At 43.5% G+C, this 27,459-nt stretch overlaps 1 protein-coding gene across 1 annotated transcript; it reads right to left on the bottom strand.

Annotated features, from left to right (window-relative positions):
- Positions 1 to 16,070, bottom strand: LOC114628576 (zinc finger protein 39-like). The gene is made up of 5 exons (XM_028776452.1): positions 15,982 to 16,070; positions 14,610 to 14,774; positions 11,518 to 11,644; positions 4,280 to 4,372; positions 1 to 2,526 (listed from the first exon to the last, which is right to left on the bottom strand). Exons 1-5 carry the CDS (start codon positions 15,982 to 15,984, stop codon positions 785 to 787), a joined length of 2,130 nt encoding a protein of 709 aa, XP_028632285.1. The 5' UTR covers positions 15,985 to 16,070; the 3' UTR covers positions 1 to 784.
- Between the last annotated feature and the right edge of the window lie 11,389 nt (positions 16,071 to 27,459).

The following is a 27,459-nucleotide window of genomic DNA, read 5'->3' as shown; positions in this document are numbered from 1 at the left end:
TATCACTCACATATTTATTGGCACATGTGTACCTCCATTTGAAAGTTAATATTAAAATTACAAAGACTGATAATTTGCCTTCATTATAAACTTCTGACATGGAAGTTTCGTTCAAAGTTTCATGTGTTAACTTACTCATATTTGATTTATTCAAACTGTTCAATGAAACGTCTCTGATAAAGTATTCTCAATTTGTACAAGTTTCCCTTGTGTACAAATTCTGAAATATTAAAGCATGTAAGTTCTCCCAACTGTATCAAGTGAATTATTGCATTCTATAAAAGCACCATGCGTAATGGCTTGAGAAAGTATTCCTCAAACTAAAGAGTATTTGGGGATAAAAATGAGCTATCTCCAGTCAGTTCTATTTCTCTTAAATCGGGGACTTTCTGACAATAGATGTCAAGGCTATCTTGTAGGTCACGTTCATCTCAGGGCCAGAGCTCGTGTGAACTCAGGAAGGAAGAAAAAAAACTTAAAAGTATTTCTGTGGGCCTGGCTCAAAGTAGTGATCATCATACGTGTGTGTGTGTGTGTGTGTGTGTGTGTGTGTGTGCATGTATATGGCTTTTACATGGTCATACAGACCACATAATGGAGACTGTGTTCCAGAGAAGACAGCCAACTTGTGCCACACAGAATTTTCTATATAAACTTAACGCCTGCAAAGGTGTCCCTTCTTGCAAAAACATTGTCCGCACTGTCACATTTATAGGAATCGCCCTACGTGCACCCTGCCTGAAGCCTGCTGATGGTTTCTGCGTACAGAGCTCCCACGTTAGACTCACAGGCGCTCCCTCAGGTGGATTCTCTGATGTACATTGAGGGATGACTTATGATAAAACGTTTTCCTACATTCTTGACACTGAAATTGTTTCTCACTTTCATGAGTTACCTGATGCCTGTTAAGATATGACTTCTGGTGGAAAGCCTTCTTGCACAGCTTACATTCGTAGGGCTTCTCGCCTGTGTGGGTCCTCTGATGAACCGTGAGATGCGACTTACTGTAAAATGTTTTCCTGCATTCCTCACACGAGTATGGTTTGTAGCCTGTGTGGCTCCTCTGATGGACAGTGAGGGAGGACTTATGGAGGAAGGTTTTCCTACATTCTTCACATGCGTACGGTCTGCTCCCTGTGTGGTTTCTCTGATGTCTGCTGAGGCTCGACTTCTGGTAGAACGCTTTCCCACACTCTTTACATTTGTAGGGTTTCTCGCCAGTGTGAGTTCCCTGGTGCATGTTGAGGTGTGAGCGACGGTGAAAAGTTTTCCTACATACATTGCATTCGTAAGGTTTCTCCCCTGTGTGTGTTTTCTGATGCACGGTAAGGTTTGACTTACGATTGAAAGTTTTCTGACACTCTTCACATTCGTATGGCTTGTCACCTGTGTGAATTTTCTGATGTATAATGAGGTGTGACTTAGAGTAGAACGTTTTCCTACATTGGTCACACTCATAGGGCTTCTCGCCTGTGTGAGTTCTATGATGGACATTCAGGTCTGACTTACAGTAGAAAGTTTTCCTGCATTTTTTACACTCATAGGGCTTCTCGCCTGTGTGAGTTCTCTGATGGATCGTGAGGGAGGACTTATGGTAGAAAGTTTTTTTGCACTCTTTACAGCCATAGGGTTTCTCACCTGTGTGAATTCTCTGGTGCCTGCTGAGGTGTGACTTCCGGTAAAAGGACTTTCCACACATGTTACATCCATAGGGTTTATAACCGGCACAGGTCCTCTGATACTGTCTGAGATTTGGCTTCTCACTAAAACTTTTTTCAGACTGATAAATTTCATAGAGTTTGGCTTCTCTGGGGACTCTCTGGGGCACATTTTGCTGGGTTTTCTGATGAAAGCATTTCTCACATTGCTTACATCTATGGGACCTGACTCCCCCCGCATGAATCCTCTGGTCTTTGTGGTATGGTTTCTTAATGAAGGTTTTCTCACAATCCCTACATGTATAGTATTTCTGTCCTTTGTGTATTTTCTTATGTTTAGTGAGCTTAAACTCTGTATAGAATATTTTCTTACAAATACTACATTCAAAAGTTTCCTCCCGAACCCAGCTCATCTCTTGGGCATTAAGAGCTACCTCATCAGGTGCTTTCTCAGACTCATCAAACTCACTGGACCTATGTGCAATGTGAAAGCTCTTATTCATCCATAATGCCTTTGTGTTGCAGGTCACCTCTTGACTACTACACTGAAAATGCTGCCGAGTACTCAGAGCCCTGTTATACAGCCCATGACACTCTGCGTGTATGGGGCGCTTGTCAGCCAGGGAGCCATCAGGCTCCGTAGGGGGAGGTATGCTCTGCCACGCAGTAAGTGCCTCAGGCCTCATTCCTGAGGAGTTTCCATTCTTTACAGTCAGATTTGAAACACAGTTTGAGCTCACATTAAGTATTTTTCCTAATTTAACTTTCTCCTCCCTTGACGTGTTGCTGTTGGTAATTACAAGGTGCCACAACTGTCTCTCTTCATTGTCCTGGCTGATTTCATTCAGGTCCGTTACTTTCTGGGCATCTAAAAGAAAACAAGTCGCCAAGCTCATATTACAGCATAAAGATGAAGATCTGCCTTCTCATTGTCATTCCATTATAATTTAAAAGTAATATTGCTATATGATATATCCAGTGTGTCCCCAGTGGATCTGTGACGTAGAGTTTACAATGTAAAATCACATCACTTCATTGATTTAAGGTGTTTAATTCATTTGAAATGCAAGATCGTTCAATATTCACCAACTGCCTGGCTGTATATTTCAGCATGTCCTTTCCATCTACCGTTTCCCCCCTCCCTTCCCCTGGCTCTTTCTTACAGTGCATCCCACGTTCCTTCTTTCTGATCTGTAAAGGTAAGGTCCTCATCAGCTAGCTCTCTGAGGATGGAGGTTTGCCCAGCTTGTGTTTCACCTAAGTGTAGACTTAGGAAACGGCTGCTATCTGTATGCTCAGTTTTCACTGTTTCACAAGGAACTACAGTAGAAATTTAGGGGGGTGGGTTTGCAGACACAAATGGCCGTATTCCTGTATGAAAACAGCTAAGCTAAACCCTCCCAATTCCTAATCAACATCTATTTTGTGCTTCCGAGAACCTTAGTGGGGTCAGGAAGCTCCAGCCTGCCCTGCCAGACTAGTGGATTTCATTCAGGAGACTAAGTGATGGCCACCACTGTTTGAATGTTTTCTGAGTGTTTCTGAAATCACAGTGCTGTCATTCTTCACTTAAATGAAGGCCCATGCAGCCCTACTTTGTAACTCTCTGCTTCTGGAAGCTTCCACTTTTTATTAAGCTGTCGTCTACATTGTAAGTGAGGTCTTCTATGTAAGTCTATTGTCTTCAAATTACTTTCAGAGACTGCTGATGACAACTTCCACATCGACACAGAAACTTCAGCCTTTCAACACAAAAGCCTTGCCTCACTTACACTCCATCTCAGCAGACACCACTTTTCCTGTCAAGCATCGCTTCCCCCTTCCCGCTCTGAGAACTCCTAACTCGCACGCATTCTAGCCGTGGGACAGGAGATGCTGGGCCTAATTTTCCGATTTCCTCACCAACCCCTTAGTTAATGCCTGAAAAACTGTAATATAAGTATCTATATTAAGCTACCAATTTCCATATATATAAGGACTAAAACACAAATCTATATTTTATGCCCACCTATGTATTAGATATACCAAATATTGGAAAAAAAAGAAGTGTCAAGATTAAGCTAAATAAATAATAGTCTCCTTAAAATTCCCTTCCCTTTAGACTTTTCCTGGAATAAAACAGTGTATACTTCTATTTCTTGTTTTATGATAAAGCATCCTTTGTGACTCTTATCTTACAACTAAATATTATGTGTTTTTAATTTTTTTTCAACATGATGTAAGCTCTTTATGTACAGATATATTTGTAATTATTTGCATGTCTAATTTTAGAAGTGCAATGATTAGGAGATAACCAAATATCTCATGATAAAAGAACTAACCCAGCCAAAAATGCTTCCGGTAGAAAGCACAGACAACTGAGAAGGCAGCGGCAGTAGCCAACCAACTAACCAAAGTGTCTGTGACGCTCCATGCAGTTAAAGAAAATCTATGCAGCAAAATTAAAAAGAGAGTAAAAGGTCACGTGAGTGTCCTTGGAGCATGCACACAGGAATTATGTGAGGCATCGCACCAAACTGTACCCAAGACTAGGAGCAACGGCTCAATAAGAACAGCTCAGCATGGCCAGTGTCTGTGAGAGTCTGCTCGTCCTGTCGTTTGTCCAGGGTGCATTCACTGACCTGGCCGGCACTGCTTTGGGACGTCTTCTATTCTCCATGGCCCAGTTCCTTGCTCCAACTTAAAGATCACGTCAGGTTTGGTAATGCAGTGGCCTGCTGATGGGAAATAATGTAAGACTACCAAATGCTAAGTCAAGTTCACAGCAGAAAGACCACACCTTTGGCAAACGAGTGATGGCTAGACACATCTGAACCTTCTGTGAGACGTTTCTATTCCTTGTGCTCGGGAACCATGCCTTTAGTAAGGAAAGTGAAATGGCTTGAGAAGAAAGCAAGCGGGGACTCTTGCAGGCCTGTGCTCTCAGCCGCTTCAGATGCTAAGGCAGAAGGAAGGCCAGTGCAAAGTCTGTCTGAGCAACTTAATAAGGCCCTAGCTAAGAATAAAAAAGGTGTTGGGAATACAGCTCAGTGACAGAACACTTGCCTAATCTACATGAAGCCCTAAATTAATCCCCAGCACTATAAACAAACAAACAAACAAACAAACACGAATTAGAAATCTAGGAATGATTTTAAGAAAACTAAGAGACATAATACAATTCAATAAAAAAGACAGAAGAAAAGAAAGACAAACAAAGAGAGAAAGAAAGAAGGAGGGAAGGAAAGACAGACTGACTTAGATATGTAGGAGACAGAGGAGACTGCAAACCAAAGTGATTCAGCTTTCAAGACGGCTCAGCAGGTCAGTGCACCAGATACAGAGCCTCACCATCTGAGTTCTGTCCCTAGCCCTCTGACGCTTGACCCCTAGGTGTATGTCATGGCATGTAACTGTACACACACACATACATACACACACAAATATACACACTATACATTTTTAAAAAAAATGTTCAAGCAATCTGAATTTTGAAGGTGAGACTCAACAAAAACTTAAGGAAAACAAAAAGATGAGTGTCTCAATGGCAGAGCTCTTCTGCAAAGAATAATGTTTAGAATAATGTAAGATTTTGTATTGTTTTTGTTTGGTTTTGGTTTGGGGTTCTTTTGTTGGTGGTTTTTGAGGTTTTTGGACATAGGGTCTCACTATGCGGTGTAGCTCTGGCTGTACTGGAGCTCACTATGCAGATCAGGCTGGCCTCAAACTCACCAATCCACTTCCCTTTGCCTCCTAAGTGCTAGGATTAAAGACATGTCAGATTTTAAAATGGAAAAAATTAATTTTATTTCTTTTTATTTTATTCTGTATGAATGTTTTGCCAGCATCTATGTCTATACACCACGTGCACGCAGTACCAGTGAATTAAAGGAAAGATGGGTGGAGCCCCTAGGACCAGAGTCACAGATAGTTGAGTTGCCACATGTGTACTCGAACCCAGGTCCTCTGGAAGAGCAGCCAGTGCTCTTAACTGCTAAGCTATCTCTCTAGCCCTCCAACCATCTTTTAATGAAGAAAACCTTTAAGACTTCTGATTTAAGCATTTGTGTGACTGGTGTTCCAAATACAATACAGATTGGACATAAAAACCAAACCAGAACAAAACATTCAGTCAGGCATGGTGGGCGCCACCTGTAATTCTCAGCATTCAGGTGACTCAAACAAGAAACTCAGGAGTCAGAGACTAGCCTGGACTACACTGCAAATTCCAAGTGAACTGGAAAGACATGGGAAAACCCTATTTCAAAAAACAAAACAAAACAAAAAACAAACAAACAAACAAAAAAACGATGCGGAGGCAGAGACAAGGGGATCCCAGGAGTTTGCCATCCATCCAGCCAGCCTAAACAGGAAATTTCAGGTTCAGTGAGAGACCCTGTCTCAAGGTGTCACTTGAGGTTTTTGTTTTTGTCAACTTGACAAAAGCTAGTTATCTGGGAATGGGAACCTCAGTTGAAACTGACCTGTAGGCAAGCTTGAGGAGAATTTACTTGGTTAGCTATTGATGTGACAGGGCCGGCCCCAGCTATGACCTGTAAACCAAATTTTTTCCTCGAGTTGCTTTTGGAATTAAGATACAGGGGATAAAGGGGGGGAGGGGGAGGAGGGAGGAGAAAGGGGAGAGAGGAGAGGAGAGAGAAGAGAGAGAAGAGAGAAGGGGGAGGAGAAGGGGGGAGGGGGAGGAGAGAGAAGAGATACCACTAACATCATCCTATCATCTGGCCTCCAAATGTTCATGTACATGTGTATGAACTTGCAAACAGTCATGCACACAAGCAAATACACTACACACATACACACACCAAATTTTTTAAGATCCAAATAAATAAATTATTCAGTGAAATAAATGACAAATAAAATCCAAATTCAAGAGAAATATATGAACTTCTAGATCCCAAATAAATGAACATCTAGATTTGTCACAAAAAAAAAAGGTTCTGATGTATAATAAGACTGTCAAAAGCAAAGCCTGCTTTAAAGGACTCCAGAGTGCAAAAGGAGTTCAACAGGTGAGGGCATAAGAGATGGGTTGACTCAAAGTTAAAACGAACAAACAAAAACAAAGCCACTGCCAACGGAGAACACTGTATCTAGAGGTTAACTTTCAAAAGCTGAGAGATGGACTTTCTAAAACAAAAACTGAAGGAATTCATCAGCACTAGATCAGCCTGTGGTGATTAATCTTGCCAACTTAATGGGGTCTGGAATCAGTAAGGAACAAGCCTCTGAGGGGATCTAAGTGGGTACTCCCAGGAAGAATTAGCTGAGAGAAGACCCTCCCCAGGTAGCAGCACCTTCTGTCAGCACAGATACAGGAGGCCCGAGGGGAAAGGGGTGCTGTTTGCTTGCCTGCCTGCTCTCCTTGGCTGGTGACTGTGCTCATCTCTGCTGCCAGTGACATTCTTTCCTGATATCAGACTCTACCTTCTTCAATTTCCACAATGGACTGAAGATCAGTGACTCTCCAGGATTCCTCCAGGCCTGAAACACTAGACTGAGACGACTGAGGTATCTGGCCTTGTGGACTGAGAAGTACTGGGTTCTCAGGCTCTCCAGGATGTAGCGAGCCATTGTCTGACAACCTTTCCCTATCAGCTATAAGATATTCTAACAACTCTCTTTTAACACACACACACACACACATGTGCGAACACACACATGCACACACAGTCACTGATGTTCTGTTCCTCTAGTGCAATGGTTCTCAATCTTCCTAACATTTTGACCCTTTAATATAGTTCATCATGTTGTGGTGACCCCCCTAGCCATAAAATTATTTGTGTTGCTACTTCATAACTGTAATTTGCTACTTTTAGGAATTATAATGTAAATATCTGTGTTTTCCAATGGTCTTAGATGACCCCTGTAAAAAAGTCATTTGACCCCCTAAGTGGTTGACTCACAACACAGGTTGAGAACCATTGCTCTAAAGAACCTTACCTAATACACAGGCTTAAGAGATGCTACACAATATGTGAACAGATCGTGACTACCATTACTGAAACACATGAACATATAAAATTAAACAATACAGCAAGATACACAAAAGAAAAATAAGAAAGTGGATAAATATAGAAAACCATTAAACAAAAAATTAACACAGAGGAAAAGAACATCGAATATAGCCACCCAAAAATGTCAGAAATATGTCCTCATTTATCAAAAATATTCTTAAATGTAAACAAAACTACTTCCCAGTATATATATAAACCATTTGAATAGACAAAAATAACAGATTCAGTGGCGTGCTGCAGAACAGAAAACCATTTATTAGGAAATAATACATGTGAACTGATACAAAGGGATGGCCCTAACATGCCAATGGGACCCAAAGCAACCAGTTCAAACAGAATCAAAACCTATAAAAGAAGAAGAGGCGGAGGAGGAGAAGGGATCGAGTCAAAGAGTCGATGTGTGAAGAGATGCACATGTGCTGAACACCCAGGCTGTAGAGCGCATGTCATCAGATCATACAGAAGAGGCAGACTGTAGTACAATAGTATCTGAGGACTGCAACAGCCACCAACAGCCAAAGGGCAGGTCATTCTGACAGGAAATTTACAGAGAACCGCTGGAATCAAAGCCTACAGGGGAACAAAAGAGTCTAAGAGACACTGACAGGCTGTGAGCTCCTGCTGAGAGCACCATTATCTCATGGCTGGTGGAGGGCACATCACTGCTCAGGACAGAGCAAATGTTAGGAAACAAAGGAAGTCCCAGCAAATTTAAAAACAAACAAACAAACCCCTGAATTCATAATGTCCTCTCTAATCACAAAGAGACAGATGATAGATAGATAGACAGATAGATAGACAGATAGATAAAATTGGAAATTATATCCTACCGGATGACTAATGAGTATGAAAGAAAGTAAGTTTAAAAATTAATTGGGGAGGCTGGAGAGATGGGTCAGCAGTTAAGAGTGCTCTTCCAGAGGTCCTGAGTTCAAGTCCCAGCAACCACATGGTGGCTCACAACCATCTATAATAGGACCTGATGCCCTCTTCTGGTATGTGTGAAGACAGCGAGTGTATTTGCATACATAAAATAAATAAATAAATCTTAAAACATAAATAAATAAATATTAATTGGAACAAATGAATGTTAAAACCGTAATTTTTTAATTGGGTCATCTCCCCAGCCCTATCCAGTAGTCTCTTTAATGAAACTGCTGAGCTAGAAAGACAGTAACATGGGCTGGAGAGATGATGGCTCAGTGGTTAAGAGCAGTGGCTGCTCTTCCAGAGGTCCTGAGTTCAGTTCCCAGCACCCACATGGTGGCTCACAACCATCTGTAATGGGATCCAATGCCCTCTTCTGGCATGCAGGTGTGCATAACAATGGAGCACTCATATAAAGTTCATAAATCCTTTTTACAAAGACAAGACAGTAATACTATTCAAATTTTACAAAAAAAACCAAACCAGACTCAGTACATAAAGGACCATTACGACTGAAATGATGGGCTTCCTGCTGCAGCCGCCATTGCAGAGCAGCAACCATGGCTCGAGGCTATGCGTGGCTGTTGGCCTCACCTCAGACCTCAGAGTGAGAAGGAACATGAACAAGCAGAGTCACTGCTGACGGTGCTAACGTCTCCTGAAGCACGTCACATTTCTGTGGGAATGTGCAGTTTCTGCCCTGTGAGTGGCACCCCATCAGATCTGCAGTAACTCCAAGGATAGTCAGCTTCATCAAGAAGGCTGTGAAGAAGATACATACCAGGGCCAAGAGGAAGTCGGAGGAGCTGACCAACACACTGGCATCGAGAAGTACTAAACTTCTTCTGCCTGTCCTCTCCCTTAACAAACCTTTATCACACAAAACAGACACACAGACACACACACAATATTGAATTCAATATTGATGAAATTTCCACACTATTCATGCTGACTTACCAATTCAATGGAATCCCCATCTAAGTACCAACAGCATTTCCATAGAACTAGGGAAAAAACAATCCTAATCTTCATAGAGAAACACAAAATACCCCAGGCAGTCAAAGCATCCTTGAAAAATAAAACAAATCAGTCGTTGTATACGGCAGAGCAACAGCACACAGGAACATGGTAAGACATACGGCAGAGCAACAGCACACAGGAACATGGTGAGACATATGGCAGAGCAACAGCACACAGGAGTACAGTAAGACAGCACAGAACTGGCATAAAAGTAGACAGACAACAGAACAACAGAAACAACGAGTCCAGACCTTGCAGCCATCTGGTTTTCCCCAGAGGCAGTAGGAAAATTTAGAAAGGAGGTTCTCTTCTCTAACTGGTGCAAACTCTATACTCTCATGTGTACAGAAAGATATCAGACCCCTATATCTTACCGTATTCAGGAATCTAATTAAAATATATCAGACATAAATGCAAGAGCTGAAACTAACTGAAATAAAAAACAAGGAAGCTGAATATCAATTCAAAGAGATTTTTTCCCTTTTTGAGACTGGCATCTCTATGTGGCCAGATGGGTCTGGAAGTCCTGGGTATAGTAATGCTTCCTCCTCAAGTTCCAGAGAACTGGAAACACAGACCTGCACCATCAGACCCAGGACAGAGATGACATGACTTCAAATCACGGCCATTTACAACAAAAGCTGACAACTGGGGTTTCATAAACAAAACCTTCTATAAAGAAAAGCCAATGCTAGAGTGAAGGTCAACCGACAGAACCAACGAAAATGTCTGCAACTGTACAAGGGGCTGATTCCTGGACTATATAAGGTAGTTAACAGAAAAAAAAATCAGTTCATTAAAAGTTGAGCAAATGACTTGAGTAGGTAGGTATTTTTCCAAAGGCATGCAAATGACTCAGAGACCCATCAATAAATGGCCAGTACCTGTAAACAGCAGAAAATGCAAATGAAAACCACAACCAAGTGTCACTACACTTGCAGCTGGAATATCCCCAAAATCATAAACAACAAATACTAACGAGGACACAGAAGAAGACACATTATCCTTCACTGGGAACATAAAATCACTATGAAAAACTAGAAATAGAACCACCTTTATGGTGCAGCTATCACTGAATATATTAAAAGAAAAATGAAAACAGTATTACCTTGATCATGAGCTCAGGATAATAGTGGGCTATATGAGATCTTGTCTTTAAAAAAAAAAAAAAGTATTTATGGGCTGGAGAGGTAGATCAGTGGTAAGAGTACTCACTGGTCTCCCAAAGGACCTGAGTTGAGTTCCCACCAACCACATGCCACATGGCACCTCACAACTATCTGGTGCTATCTTCTGACATACATGCAGACAAAGAACTCATATACAAAATATACATAAATAAATCTTTTTTAAAGGTACGTATGCGTAAGGGAATATTGTTCACTAACAAACCCAAACTTATCTTGGGTTGGAACCGAAGAATGTTTTTGCTAAGATAAGTAAGTCAGGCACAAAAGGACAAACATTGCACATCCTTGTTTGTATGTGGAAGATAAACTGGCACTCACAGAAACAGAAGCAAGAGTGGGTGACAACACCTATTAGAGTGTGAGGGAGGGACAGAGAGAAGATGGTTAATGCCCACGGCAGTGCAGCCGGATAGCCCGTATAACTTTCAGTTTTACGCAGTACAGAAGCATGACCATCATTAAAGTGATTCAGTGCCACAAAATAGCTAACAGAGGATTTAGATGCTCCCCATATAAAGATGTGATATGTCTGCATAGACCTGCCAATTTCTGGAGGTAGGTTTATACATGTATGTATGTATGTATGTATGTATGTATGTATGTATGATGTATAATAAATGGTATGTGTGGCTAAACAAACTTCAGGCATGGTTACTGTTCTTACTAACAAAGGAAGTGTTTTTAATACAGCTGGGGACTTTCACTCACCCAAGGACTCCAGGCTTCTGTAGGTCTCCAGCATCACGTCCCTGTAGAGCTTCCTCTGAGTGTCATCCAGGTTCTGCCATTCATCCCAGGTGAAGTCCACAGACACATCCTCAAATGACACCAACCCCTGTAATGAAACGCTTCTCCTCAACTCAAGCATTTGAGCCTATCGGGAGACAGGAATGTGGGAGTGTACTCTTTGTGAGTGTGTTTCCCACATGTTGCATCTTGGTTTATATTCTTTATCATGGGAGGGGGAAAACATTAATATCTTGCTTCTGTACTATTTGGTAACTCAAAAGACTACTCCTACAGATTTTTCCATTCCTAGCAAAAATGGATAAATTATATTCAGTAAAATATGCACAAGGCCCTGGGTTCAAGTAACACACACACATGCATGCATGCACACATATATACATACACAAGCATGCATGCACACAAACACACAAGCGCAGACATACACATACACACATATAAACACAAGCACACACATGCACATACATATACACACACACAGGCACGCATGCATACATGCATGCACACACACACACACATTTTTTTTTAAAAGAAGGAAAGAAAAAGAAAATAATCCCTGTCCATAAATGTCCTGGTAATCTAGTCTGAATGCAGATTTAGGCATACCTACATCCTTGAGGATTTTAATAATGTTAAAAGCACATATTGGTGAAGAACAGAGTGAACTGTATATATTCCTAGATACGTTTTCTAGGAATAATGGGAAAGTTCAATATTAAAAAGCACATTAATGTATTTCTCTGTTCCACTGGTGAGGGGTGGAGGTGATCTTATCATCCTAATAGGCATGAAAAGGCCATTTTCATTATTTATTTTATGCGATGGTTGGTTTGCCTGCATGTATGTATGTGTACCACATGTGTCCAGGACACACAGAGGCCAGGCGGCCTTGTACATCCTAGAACTGGAGTTACAGGTGGTTATGAGCTGCCATGTGGGTGCTAAGAATTGAACCCAGGTCCTCTAGGAAAGTAGACTATGTTCTTAACCACTGAGTCTTTTTTTTTTTTTTAAAGACAGGAGCTCTTTGTAAAGATTCTCAGCAAAGAATTCAGAACAGTCTTTCCTCTCATGATAAAGACTGATGTTTCTTAGCTGAAAAGGCAGCACGGCAGCTGAGGGAAAGAAGGACTAATATGGAAGCCCATCTTCGCAGGCCAGGTTTGCTAGACTGTGATCCCAGCACTTGAGAGGCAGAGGCAGGAGGATTCAAGTTTGAGGCCAGCCTGGTCTACAGAGTAAGACCTTGTCTCCAAAACTCAAACATCACCGTTGAGAGCCACATCCCTGAGCATCAGCAGATGTGCCAACCAAGTTAGATGACAAGAGAAAAACAAGGATTATACTGTCCTCGTCATTTAGAAGTAAAAACACCTGAGAATCTCCCGTAAAGCAGCATTTCAAATAGAAAACTCAATAAATTAAAACTATACAAACATTAAACTCTACATGTGAAAATATTCAGAAAAGGTGAGGGATATCCTTTAAAACATGCAAGTAAAGGAGTACCATATTCATGGAGTAGAACTTTGTATGATAAAGACCCTGACTCTCTGGAGGTCAATAAACTAATTTAACAGTAGTCCAATGGAAGCATCAAATTTGTAAATGTGCAAACAGGGATTTCAGAGTTTTTATGAGGAACTGAAGAAGCAAAAATAGGGTGTGATTAGTTCCGGTTCTGTTTTCCCCAGTCTGGGTCCCTGCCTGCATTGGCTGCTTTGGGCTTCTATAACTTATGCTACATTTTCTGTTCTGCAGGATGAAGACAGCAGCTGATTCAGTTCCTGCTGAGGCTTCTCCAAGCTTATATAGGCAACTTCCCCAATGTGTCCTCACAGTGCCGTGAGGACGATCTCCCTCCCTCTTCTTTTAAAGGCCATTAGTCCTATGAGATTGGGGACTAGCATCTTTTTAACAACGGTTACCTTCAAGGAGCCCTATCTCAGATTAAAGTGGCATTTGGTTTTAGTGGTCAGCCTCGACCTATAAATTCATCCACAGCATTTGCCATCCCTAACTCTGATGAAAAATAAAATACCTACTTGTAGTCAATCCAAAGAATCAGGTTTATAATCCCCCACTTAGCCTGGCTAACCAAACAGTATTGTACACGTAGGCTAGGACAACCTCAGATACAACTCCTCAGAGCCCCCTTCCCTCATACTATGGAACCCCTAGCCTCCTTCCTCAGAGCCCTGATCCCAGATTCCTGTCTTTAAATACTCATTGGTACAGTAGATGGGGTCCTTGAGATAAAGACAATGGGCAGGGAAGGGTGAGAGGACTCAGTACCTGCTGCTCCACTGCATTTAGGATGCCCCTCTCTGTGGACTTTGTTCTTCTACTAACAATGGAGACAGTAACACACATTTGAGTGTGTAGGCCTCATCCTGAACAAATCTGTAGTGACGTAAAGGACAAAAACACAATCTCTACCTCCTCCTATGAAAGTGTAGGCCCACCTGAGCCAAGGGAGGAGCTGAAGAGGCCACATCCAACAACCCCAAAACAAACCATATAGTCTAGTTTTCAACGATCAGGGCTTAACATCTTTTTAAAAGTTATTTTGAGTATTTTTGCTTTTGGTATCCATCACTGGAATAGTTCAGCTTAAGTACAATGTAAGCTTATGTTCCTAGGCTGCTGTATCTCTCCATCACTAAAGGGGATTTTCTTAAGTTTTCTTCTGTTTCTGCATCTACTGAAATGGTCACGTGGATTTTTAAAACTGTGTCTAATTAAGTGCATGCACACGCTCGTGCCACGGAGCACACATGGAGGTCTAAGGACAAGCTGTGGGACCTGGTTCTTTCCTTTCACCATATGAGTCCTGGAGATCCATCTCAGGTTGTCAGGATACTTTACCCACTGATCCATCTTGACGGTGATCTTGTGGGTTTTCAATTGTTGATGGCTATGGTGTATTACACTAGGTCATGTTTGGATAAAGAGTATGTTACATACATATAATTTTATATTTCTGTTTCTAGATAAGGTAAGGGAATAAGGAAGATAACATGCACATACGTGACCCATAGCTTCCCGTTTACCTTTACTGGGGCCTTGTGTTTTCTTGCTCTATCCGGCTGGGACCACCTCCAGTGACTGTAGGTGACTGGCCTCTTGTTGGAGCTTCTCTTCTGCTTTCCGGTTTTGAGATTTCGACTGGGGAGTTGGCTCAAGGAGTTCTCCACACCGTCAGACTGCAAGCGCCTCTATAAAAGCATACAATGATGCCCTGTGAGTGACTTAGAGCCACGTTTGCGCTGGACACAGTGCAACAACACATGAACTAAAGCAAAATTCAACAGAACAACCCCCAGGCTCCGGCAAAGGAGTCACACTATCGTCTTGTGTGCTCGGCAAATGCAGTGCCCTCAGTATATAACTCAAACCTTTTGCTAAAACTGTCATAAAAGCAAATGCTGGAAAATGCCTCAAAATGACTGCAAAATTGTTAGACAATATCACAGCAACACACCAAGTACTGATACAAACTTTGCTATAGTATTTATAGTATTTATAAAAACTTAAGTTTCTTTCCTATGCAGGACACTTTCAATAGTTTCTACCTAAAACTTATGAATTCTGTGGTATATAATGTAAATTATAGTTACAGGCCACTCAAAGATGCAGGAAGTCTGATTTGTTTTACTAACTGTTGTAAGTTCTATTTGAGATTTTACAAAGTTAGGGGAAATGGGGATTTTAAATGGGGTTTGAAAATATTCTAACCATTGTAAAGAAGGGCAGATTCTTTTGATGCACGCAGCCACACTTGTGACTAACTTCCTCCAACTCTGCCCCACCAGTAAAGCATCTCATACTGTGAATTCATGAAGGGATTAATCTATTCATGAGGCTAGAGCCATTGGAATGTCACCTCTGGAAAAGCCCTCACACAGCCAAAGGTGTCTTTTTAATATAAGCAACAGTCAGTCCCATCGAGCTGACAACCGAGTACCAAGCATATACACTTCACAAAGTTATGAAGATGGAAGAATAAGTGATGTATACAGAGCCACAGAGAGCGGATATACAATGACAGCAAGGGACCTGAATTCGGTGTGGAAGAGAGAGATGCTCTGCACGTGCCTTTTCACTACACTCTCCACACAGGCGGATAATGAGGAGGCTAGATAGCCCAGCCCAGGCTCACCCCACACCTCAGGCCGCTCCAGCATCCAGAGCTGTCACTGTTAGACACAGCAGCTGTGGCACCGGAGTCTGGACCAAGAGAAGGGTGCGGCTGAGGACGAGGGTCCCTGCAGAGTCAGGGAGTGAGGCAGCTCAGCCACGTCAAGACAGAGGGCGACAGAGGCTGTGAGCTCTGCCCTGCACAGGTCTCCCGGAGCCAAACCATCTGCACACGGCAAAGCGGAGGAAACGGGAACCCTAAGGGTTCCTGCGGGCAGCACTCACCATGGCGCCCCCGTCCGCCTCTGGCAGCTGACAGGCCTGAGGCACCCCGACAGCCCGGCTCAGCTGACGGATCAAGTGTAAAGATGGCGCGAGACAAAGACCCGCGAACTAGCGAACCGGCGAAGGCCCGCCCCTGTGCACGGGTGGCATTCCTGATTGGGTCTCGCGTCAGTCCCCGCCCCATCGTGCCTTGATTGACTACAGATAGCACCAACCCATGACTTGAGTAAGGCAGACTACCCGAATAGTGGCTGCTGCTAAATGTTTTTTGTTTTGTTTTGTGTTTTGTTTTTCAGGACAAGGTCTTGCTGTGTAACCCACGCTGGCCTCGAACTCATGACAATCCTTCTACCTCGGCTCCATGAGTTGAACACTATGCTTCCCTTGTCTACAGCTGTCAAAAGGTAAATTTCACTCCAGGTGGATGACGAGATTAGGCTTTAATCCAGTTCATAAAGTCATATGAATTATGAATTATATATAGGAATGTTATTCACCATTGTAAAGAAAACAATGACAATTATTGTTAAACTTCCAGTAACATTTTCTTGATTTTTTTCTTTGATCTTTGGCTCCAGAGCTTTGAACAGAGAAGCTGACAGAAACCATATGTTGAAGAGTATGTCAAATACAGATAAAATGTGATGCACATTGTAGTTTAAATTTTCCTGTAATTCACATTGAAAAATTAATCTGACTGCATTGATTGTAAATACAGGCCCCTCAAAGTGCACCCAATGCCCAGGCCTGGGCCCTGACAACCTCCAACCACTAGAGGCTCCGCCTATAGACAGCTCTAAAAGCCAAAAGGCTAGGTTAAGCTCCGCCCCATAGGGTAAAAAGCTCAAGATCAGGACTTCAAATTCCGCCAATCCCTGAGCTTGCCCCAAGATCCGGACTTTAAATCCCACCAATCCCCACACTGGAAAGCTCGGCGCCTGCCCCTTCCCCAAGAAACCCCATAAAAAGTCCGCCTCCAGCTCCGTTCTTTGCTACTTCTTTCCAGACCAGAGTGAGGTTTGTTGTGTTGTGTGACTTTGTGGTATTCTTCTGCTCCCTTCTGCCAGGACACCTTTTATGATGTCCTAACTTGGAGAGGCTTTCCTAGTGCCTGTGGTCCTCCTTGAGGTCTGAGCATACCGGGACCCTGTCCTTCTCCTCCAGTCCATCTGCAACAGACTCACCTCTGATTCACAGATAGCTCAGCTCAGCACCCCCACCCACCAGCGGCATTAAGTAGGTTTCCCCTTTGGTCAGTTGAAACTCTTCCCTGAGTCTGAGGAAGTGACTACTGAGTATGTAGCACCCCTCTGGTACTCTTGAAGGCAGAGGTACCCCCAGCCACGGTCTTTAAGGCTACGGCTGGCCCTCTGCACCTGCCCACACCTCCTGAGAGCTACTATCTTGCAGTGTGTTTAGGCTCAACGGAGCTATTGGGCCCCTTCCTGTCTTCTTTTACCACCTTCCCTTCAGAGCTGCCCATAAATACATAGCCCCCTCTAGGGCCTCGTGGCTTTTGTGACCCTGTTCCTGATTCTACATTGTGGATGAGACACCCCCCCCACCCCACCCCCTACCCCCACCCCCCCACTCCCGCCTTTAGAGTTGGATTCTCATCCTCACCTTCGGGCCGCCACAACAGCCCTGGTACTAAGTCTCTCCTCAGGTTTAGCCAGGCTAAGCCCCTGGTCCCTGTTGAATGTGATGACAACCCACTGAACAGCTTGTGCCTTCCTCTGGTCCTCTCTGAGTCCTGGGGATGCTTGTGACTACAGACTGCAGTGACATTTTTCCTTCCTGCCCCCTCTCTTATCCATGGGAACAGTGTCTTTTGTACCCTCTCATTCCCCCTTGGGATGCCTTTTAGCAAACTGGCACCCAACCTGAAGGGCCCTAAGCTTGTTCAGCTTTGCAGTAAAATTTGGCCTCAGTGCCCCTTAGAAAATCTATCAAAATGGCCACCTAATGGTGTCCTAGATCCCAATATTATTTGGGACCTCTACAACTACTGTGAGCTATCAAGGAAATAGGAGATTCTCTCTGTCCAAGCCTTCTCTCAGTACTTCCTGTTCTCCCAGCTCATCTTCTTCTAGCTATGAAGTCTGGAGAAGGTGGTTTCTTCACTACTTTTGATGCAGCTAATGTGCCTCCCCACAATCAGTCTCTACTCCCAGCTTCCTCTCCTCTACCCCCTTCCTTCCCCCTCAGTGACATGTCCAAATCAACCTTCCCTGGCACCACCACACACCAGCAGCCCTTGGTCCTCCTGCTGCTCGTTCCTGCTCCACCATGGCACTCCGTCTATGTCCCTCTTCCCACCCTAACCTGGCCCAAGCTCACCTTCCGTGGAAGGTCACCAGAGTGGATGAATTGGCTGTACCCATCCCTTTCTTAAGTGACCTCTCAGAAAAGAGGTTGGAATCTTATATTACTAATCCTTCCACTTTGATTAAAGAGTTCCAATATATCACCCAGTTTTACAGTCTCACCTCCAACGACATTCACAAAATTCTGACCAGCAGCCTTCTCCCTGAAGAGCACAGGCAAGTCTGGAAACAGACAAAAGCCACCAACCTAACACTGTCCACCCAATTGGGGCTGAGGCCGGTTCCTGATCAGGATCCCAAATGGAGCTATAACACCCCACGGGGCATTTTAGCTAGAGAGTAGTTTATAACTTGCCTCCTGGTTGGTCTCCACAAAGCTGCCCTAAAAGTGGTAAATTAGAGAAAATCCAAGAAGTCATCCATCACAAACATGAATGCTCTCCTCAACTCCTGGACTGCCTCACAAAGGACCTCCTACAATACACAAATCTGGACCCGGAGGCTCCAGGTGGGGAACTACTCCATATGACCTACTTCTCCCAGAGTTCCCCTGACATTAGGGCCAAATTTAAACACCTAGACTCTACAGACAGAAGTTTTAGCAGTGGCCTTTAAGGTGTACCATGAGAGAAATTTAAAAATGCCCCAAACAAAAATACCTGAGGCTGGAGAAATGGCTCAGTGGTTAAGAGCACTGACTGCTCTTGCAGGGGTCCTGAGTTCAATTCCCAGCAACCACATGGTGGCTCACGACCATCTGTAATGGGATCTGATGCCCTCTTCTGGTGTGTCTGAAGAGAGTGACCATGTACTCACATACATAAAATAAATAACACACACACACACACACACACACACACACACACGAGGGCAGCTAAAGCCTTTCAGCCAGTCATAGCAACTGCCTCCTCACTTCTGAAAGCCCCAAAACTTCCAGGTCCCTATTTCAAATGTAGTCAGAAAGGTTACTGGACCCAAGTCTGCTTGAGCCCTTGTAAACCTCCTAGACCATGGCCAATGTGCCATTAAAAGGGACATTGGGCTGTGACTGCCCCCACGTCCCTCACAGTGTGGGGACACCAGGCCTAAATCACCCTCTAGCTGACCTCTTAAGCCTGACGAAGGACAACTGAGGAGGCCTGGACTCCCTTGGCTGAACCACCACCATCTTCCTCAGGAAGCCCCGGGTAGTCATCATGGTATCAGATGTTGCACATCTCCTTCCTCCTGGATACCAGGGTCATCTACTCAGTCCTGACGGAGTTTGGGGAACCCACCTCTCTTGTTCTCCTGTTGTCAGGGTTAGAGGAAGAGCCTTACTAACCTCCCCAAATCCCACCACTTAGCTGTGTCTTTAAGGGGTAATCCCCTTACCCACTCCTGCCTAGTGGTATCAACCTGTTCTGTCCCCCTGATGGGAAGGGACCTCTAAGCCAAAGTAGGAGCCTCTATTTTCTTCACTCCCCCGATGCACTTGACTCCAGGCTTCCTCCTCTTCTTCCTCTTTCTCCTCCTCCTCCACTTTCTCCTCCTCTATACCACACAGTCTTGTAGTGGGAGATATTTAAATCTTCAACCCAAATAGGACCAGTCAATGAAAACACAACTCAGTAATTATTAATATATTCTGTAAGCCTAGATTGGGCAGATACCCCTACACTACTCTGTTCCCCAGCTATGAGACCCTTATAACTTGAGAGTTTTACAGACCCTTCGTTTGTCCTTCTATCTCCTGCTTCCCAGTCGTCCTCCTCCTTTGTCCTCTGTCATCTTCTCTCTCATCTCTTCTCCCCAGTCGTCCTCTCTCTCTTCTCTCCCCAGTCGTCATTGTCTCTGTTGTTTCTGTCATCTTCCTCATCCATTGTCTTCCTCTAGTCGTTCTCCACAGAGATGGAGACGACGGAGACGACAACGACTTGGGAGAGAAGAGAGGATGACCAGGGAGAAGAGAGGAGAGAGAAGTCGATGAAGGAGAGGACAACTGGGAAGCAGGAGGTAGAGGGACAAACGCAAGGTCTGGAAAATCCTCAAGTTATAAGGGTCTCATAGCTGGGGAACTGAGTAGTGTAGGGGTATCTGCCCAATCTAGGCTTACAGAATATATTCATAATTACTGAGTTGTGTTTTCATTGACCGTTCCTATTCGGGCTGGAAATATAAATATCTCCCACTACACAGTCTGACACACCTTTTCCCATTTATCAACTTCTCAGATGGATCTCTGGGGATGAAGCATCCAAAACCCCTTTATAGCCAAACATCATTCAGCTACAAAACCCTACCAATTATATCACCCAGGCTCAATACCTACTCTCTCTTTCCAAAGCCTCAGAAGACTTAAGCCTCATCTCTGACCTCTTAAGAATCTTCTGGGTCCCACTTCTTCCCTCTTCAGCACCCCATATGAGAATGGCCAATCTCAATAAAGATGACTTCAGTCCCCATCTAGTTCCTGCCATATGTCTTAAGAGGCCAGCTGGCAGAGCAGGACAGAGTCCCCCTAGAACCTCCTGGGCACCACCATCAGTCTCAGGAATCCATTTCACTTCTCCTTAAGTCTGTGTTCCCTCTGCTCCCCCCATAGCTGCATCTTATTATTCTTATGTGTGAGGCAATGAATGGAACCTAGACGCCACTGGTCCATGCTAGCTTTTGGTAAGTGTGATGGATGGGCACTCTAACACTCTGGGTTAAGCTCAGCAAGAGTCAAGAAAGCTCTATCACCCTCAGTCCACACCAGCATCTTTGTGACTATCAGGTAGTCGTTTGGGGATGTACTAACTGTTCTCTAGTTCCCATGAATTAAAGACTAGAGGTGTCATCAGGTAACCTCTGAAGCCCAAGCAGAGACTTCCCCTCCACACTCTCAGCTGTAGCCTCGGTGCTGCTCAATGAGGTTGAAAAAACCTTGATTCATTATTTGATTGTTGTTGCTCTGTAATTACCAAGATTTCATGAAACAGTTACCATACCAGAATATAGAGTTTGGAATAAACTGAATCCCTGTTCCTAGGCCCGTAGTCACTGATATTTAGCTCCAGAATAAGCTATTTTCCCTCTTTGAGATAAAAGCTATGCCTTTGTGTTAATGGCAGTCCATACTAGCTTGGAGATCCATGGCTTTCCTAACTTCAAGGACTTTCTGGAAAGTACTAGAATAGCCCAGGAAATTTATAGCAAGCACCAACTCATGCAGTTGCATGGGATTAAACAGCTACTGCATAGCACAAGAGATGGCTAACCGAGTGAGCAGTGCAGCATGAGAGAAAACACTCACCAGCCATGGAGCCAATGGGGAACGAATATCCACAGTGTAGAACTAGATTCCTAATGCTCAATCCCAACCGTATTTAAAAGAAGTACAAATAAATGTCCAAATAGAGAAAGGAAAAGGAAAACAGAAAAAAAAATGTTCAAAACTCTTAGTCCTCAGAAAAACGCAAATCCAAACTATGTTGGGATTTCATCTCACCCAGTGCAGAGCAGCTACCACCAAGAAAGTAAATGCGAGGGAGACCGAAGAGTGACGGCTAGACATAGTTGGCAGGAATGTGAATTAGCACAACCACTGTGGAAATGCCCATGGTGATTCCTCACAAAACTGAAAACAGATCGTGTGATTCAGTCGTGCCATTCCTGTGAGAATCCCCTATAAATCTAAGCCAGCAGCACAAAGGAAGTGAAATTACCCATGAAAGCACAGCACGCTGCTCTCACTATAAAGGAACAAGGTGTTCCCTCCTTCCTCCCACCCCGTTTTCGTGATAGGTTCCCTTATAGTCTAGGATAACCTTGAACTCCTTAATCCTCCTGATTCTACCTCTAAGGGCAGAAATTATAGTGGACACCAACAAACCTGCAAGAGATAATTTATTTTGAGCCAAATATGAATGAATCATGGTCCAGAGACACATATTCATGTTGTCTCCAATGACACCAAGTACTGTGGAATTTTTTTTACACGATTTTTTTATAGTCACAAAAGAAAAGAAAGTCCTAGGGGCTGGTGATATGGCTCGATGGGCCAAGGCACCTGCCTCCAGGCCTGAGTACCGGATTTTGATCCCCAGGACCCAAGTGATGGGATGAGAAAAGTGGATCCTGAAAGTTTGCTCTGATCACTACATGTGTCATGGCACTAACACATGCATAACATGCACACACATAAATGTAGTAACTTTCTAACGGAAGTCATAAATCAATGCATCTACTGTTCTTCAGGGATGGCAGATAAGCCAAAGGCATGTGGGCAAAAGCATTTCAGGTAAACAGATTTATTGAAGAAGTTTGTTTTGTCTTAATACATTGCCAGGAGAGACTCGGCTGGCAAATTCTCAGACAATCCTGAAAAGGACTGAGAAATCTTTTAGAATAAGGGAACTTACTCAGTCTTATATGTAACTTGTGTGGCCTCTGAATCTGAATGGATACATTGTTAAGCCCTTTCTTGAGATTGGCTGTTTGAGGTGAGGCACCATGGGCCACTGAATGTTAAACTCTCAGCTTTCATATGAGACTTCACACGTCACTGATGTCAGGCTCCATGTAGTCAGGATCGGATGTTACAGTATGGGAACATCTGCTTCTATTTTGGGCCATTTGTTTTCACACTTCCCCATGACAGATCAGCAAGACCAAATCACTGATAAGGAACAAAGATTGTCTTTTGGAGCTTTAGAGCTGAGACGGGGCACCTGGTGACATTTGATGACATTTAATTGATGGCTTATCTGTCACTGTGTTTGTTGTAGGAAATGCAGAAAACAACTGTTGGAAGAGGTTGAAGCTGGATGCTGACATCACATGGACACTGAGAGGCCCTCATGGTTGGGAGACAGCTGTCAATATCAATGGTCATGGTTGATGTCCCCAAGACAATACCATATAGAGCTTAGTGGCTGATATAGTCAGGAAGTTACCAATATTATCAAGAGGTTAAGTAAACAGGACTGAAAACACAGAGAAGAGTTATAGCAGGTAAGTGAGCCAGGGGAGGCAGTAGCTAGAAAAGTCAGATTCAAGTGTCTTTCCAAAGCAGCCACTCCTTGGATACACTCTCTGTTAAGCCAGATGTTTATTCTAAGTTTCTTAGCTGTGTCCAGCGCTATCCTTAATTGGCTGACACAGAGACAATAATCTCTCAGGGCCAGGCAGATACCGTCTTGGTCTGCCGGTAGTATGCCAAGGGCATAATTTAGAGATAGACTGAGGCAAGAGAGAACATGTGGAGGAGCCACAGGATCACTGAGGCATGGATTCCTCCTACAGTTAACTTGCCTTAATCTTTTTCTTTTGTCTTGTTTTGGTTTATTTTGAGACAGGGTTTTGCAATGTGACTCTGGCTGGTCAGGACCTCGCCATGTAGATCAGGCTAGCCTCAGACTCAAAGAGACCCACTTGCCTCTGCCTCTCATATGCTAGTCTTTTTTTTTTTTAAGGATTTTGTCTTTTTAAAAAAAAGATTTATTTATTTTATGTATATGAGTATACTGCAGCTGTCTTCAGACACACCAGAAGAGGGCATCGGATCTCATTAAAGATGGTTGTGATCCACCATGTGGTTGCTGGGAATTGAACTCAGAACTTCTGGAAGAGCATTCAGTGCTCTTAACTGCTGAGCCATCTCTCTAGCCCCATATGCTGGTCTTAAAGACGTGCACCATCACATCTAGTGGCCAGTGGTTAATCTTGGTCAACTGGGCAGATCTAGAGTCATCTCTAGAAGATAAACCTCCAACCACCTCTTGAGAGTTGCTAAACTGATTAGATTTACCACAAAAGATTGTCCTGGATAGAGTTAAGGATAACTTTAAGCTCCTGACCACGCCCCTAAAAAATTGAGGCAGAGAGGCAGACAAAGTCAATCTCAACTGGCTGATGGATTGCATCTGACTCCCTGCCTCATTTTATACTTTGCTCCATAGCGAAGTCAAGACCATTTTAGGCTACGTGAGACTCTGTCTCAAAAAATATAAAATCCTTTATTATACATATAGTTTTACCATTATCAAAGACTAATATTAAATACTAGTGAAATGATGGACTTGTTTGTGTTCCACAACACAATTCAAAGATATTCTAACTTGATGTATGCTAAGGAATGAAGGCAATATTAACAAGTGATTTCTGGCTGGGCAGTGATGGCACATGCCTTTAGTCTCAGCACTCAGGAGGGAGAGAGAGAGATATTTATGTGTTGGAAGCCAACATGCCCTACAGAGTGAGTTCCAGGACAGCCAAGGCTACAGAGAGAGACTCTATCTCAAAAAAAAAAAAAAAAAAAGCAAAACAACAACAAAAACATACAAACAAAAACAAAAAAAAAGCCAGCAAAGGTGTTTTCTGTTATTAAGCTTCCTTATGCCTGTAAGAGTGTAAAACTTTTTATTTACAGTACAAATGCTGCAATTCCCAACAGTTGATATTCTCAGTTCCAAGCTGAAGTGTTTTACTGTCACTTGCCTGTTGTGACAGCTTGCCCAATGCAGGCTGATTCTTTCAGAGCCATGGCGTCAATCATGAGATTCCTGAAGGAAAGCATTAGAATCCCAGTCTTCCCAGATCCGATTGGGAAGATACCTAGCCATCATTTGAGAAGGTCAACAGATATTTGAGTCCCTTAAAAGAAGAATTGTGTGTGGTCTATTTGCCAGTCTTTGCCTGGTCACTGCCCAGGAGGCTGGGATGGAGCCACTGTGGGAAGGGTCTAGACCTCCAAGATCAGTCACAGCACAGAAAACCCGATAAATGGTTTTACAAAGGCCTGTGTCACCAAATAGTTGTTTGGGAGTTTGATGTGATCATATGGTTCTTTAGTGATTTGGGAAGGTGGAGGGACTTTTCTGGTTTAAGCCACCCTGGCTATCCTCGGATTTAAAAGTTCCAGTGATAGGTCTAACATTGACAATATTTTCTTTGGCTTGAAGCTTAAAATGGAGCTTAGTAACCCCTCTGTGGTGAGCCCTTAGCGTCCTGCCATCTGTCCTTCAGTAGTCCAGAGCTGAATGTCCAAAAGAGACCATGAGAAAGCACAAGACCTTAGAGAAATAAGAGTTTTACCCACTGGGGGAGATTAAAGGTTTACAGATATTGGCCCTGGGTAGGCTAGCCACCTTTGATAGATTATTTTTTCTTTTCTCACAGGGCCAGCTTATCTCAGACAACATGGCCTTTCTCCCGCTTCTCCACCCTCATCCTCTAGGGTGCTGCTAGACTTACAGCTTGACTAGTCTGAGGTTTTTCTTTCACCTCCTGAATTGTCTCTGAGCTTCCATTTGAACCCATTCTTTCATTAACTAGATTTTGAACCCATTCTTTCATTAACTAGATTAAGAACCCCAAGAAGGGACTTTGCTTTCTTGGGTATCATATGATGGCTCCTCCTGAACATCCAGGGATGTCTAGTAACACTTTTTGCCTTTTACTTCTTTGTTAGGTGGACAAAAGAACTTTTTTCCTGCATCCTCAGATGGCCCTGTGGGCCCATGACAGCAGGGTCCTGAAGACCCTGGGGGAATCTTTGCTATGTACGGAGACAGCAGGGCTTACTGAGACTCTTGTGAGCCAAGAGGGACCCACTCTGGAGGTCCTCTAAATGAATGGTGACCAAGACCAGGGGCAACATCTGAAGACCCTAGGCTCAGCCCAGGGACAGGACACTTTCCCCGATGAAGAGGCTGTTCTGCAAAGCTACACAACTCCACTCCCCTTCCTTCTGTCCACCGACCCATCTTGCACAGCAAGGTTCCCACGGTGGGAGCAGCTACAGTACTGGGGTTATCAGCACAGCATGAGTGGAAAGCTCAGGACACAACCTTGTAGTTGCTACAAAAATGCTGGAAGCCAGTGCAGTTGACCTTGTGCCCGCTGAGGCCCAGGAGCCTGGGGACCACTTTCAGAGGTCCTTGAGGAGAGGAGACTTCAGAGCGTCCTGCTTAAGGGCTTGGGAGCAAAGCTGCTGCAAGTGGAAATGGGGAGATTCAACGGGAACTTAGTGCAAATAAACCCCCTGGTTCTGTCCGAGGGAAGGAAGGGGCGGGGTGGGGGGGACCCTCGAAAGACACACAGATGTAGTGACAAATAAACTCCTGCAGAGGGCGCCAAAAGCTAGAAATTCCACTGAGCAAAATTTAACCTTCTGTTTGCTGTTAATTTTTATTAATTTCATTTAGAGAAGGTGGCGTGTACCACTTTTCAGTTTTTCTTTTCCTTTTTACCTATTTGTTTGTTTTTTTTTTGCTGACGCTAAATTCACACAGCATAAAACAAACCATGTTGGCACTTAAGACATTCACAATGTTTTTCAACTAGCACCTATGTCTAATCTGAAAATTAGTGTCTTAAAAAAAAAACCTAGAAACCATTATGCAACTCAACCATTCCACACCCATTTCCATCCCCCCCCCCTTACCACACCATCCTAGCTGAATCCCTACAAGCCTCTGCCTTTTATGCTCTTAGACTTAAGCTTTCCAGCTGAGGCTCCTGACTGGCAGGAGCCTCTGGACCATGCACCACCATGGTTGGTGTAGTGCACACAGACCTGAGACAACAATAAAAGAGGGCATGCTCTGACCCAGTTCCTGTGGGCCTGGGGGGAAGCAGACTAGACAGTGGACCCCTTAAAATTCTGGCATTTGAGAGGTAGAAGCCGGAGGATCAGGAGAACCTTTTTTGAAAATAACTTTAAATAAATGATTTAAAAATGAATTCATTTTTAACTGGCATATTAAGATTATACATAATAATGGGTACCCCTGGTGTTGTGATATTGTACATGTGTGTAACATCTAAATTAGGGAGAACGCCTATCTCCTCAAACATTTGTGGTATCTCTTTTTAAAAGGAAATGTTATTTATTATAAATTACGTGAATGTGTGGGTGAGTAACAGTACACACAGAAGCCAGAGGTGTTGGAGCCCCTGGAGCTGGAGTTAAAGGCGGTTGTGAGCTGCCCATCATGTGTCCTAGGAACCTTACTTGAATCCTATGGAAGAGCAGCAAGTACTCTTAACTACTAACCCATCTCTCCAGCCCTGTCCTACTGTTCCTGTCTGTAATATGAACAGATCATCTGTAATCTGTACAGATCGTCTGTAATCTCTACAGATCCTCTGTAACCTGTACAGATCCTCTGTAACCTGTACAGAT

The sequence above is a fragment of the Grammomys surdaster genome, unplaced genomic scaffold, assembly GCF_004785775.1.
Source record: "Grammomys surdaster isolate TR1022 unplaced genomic scaffold, NIH_TR_1.0 270, whole genome shotgun sequence".
Lineage (NCBI taxonomy): Eukaryota > Metazoa > Chordata > Mammalia > Rodentia > Muridae > Grammomys > Grammomys surdaster.
Note: the sequence above shows the minus strand (reverse complement) of the source record. Positions and strands in the feature narration are given on the sequence as shown.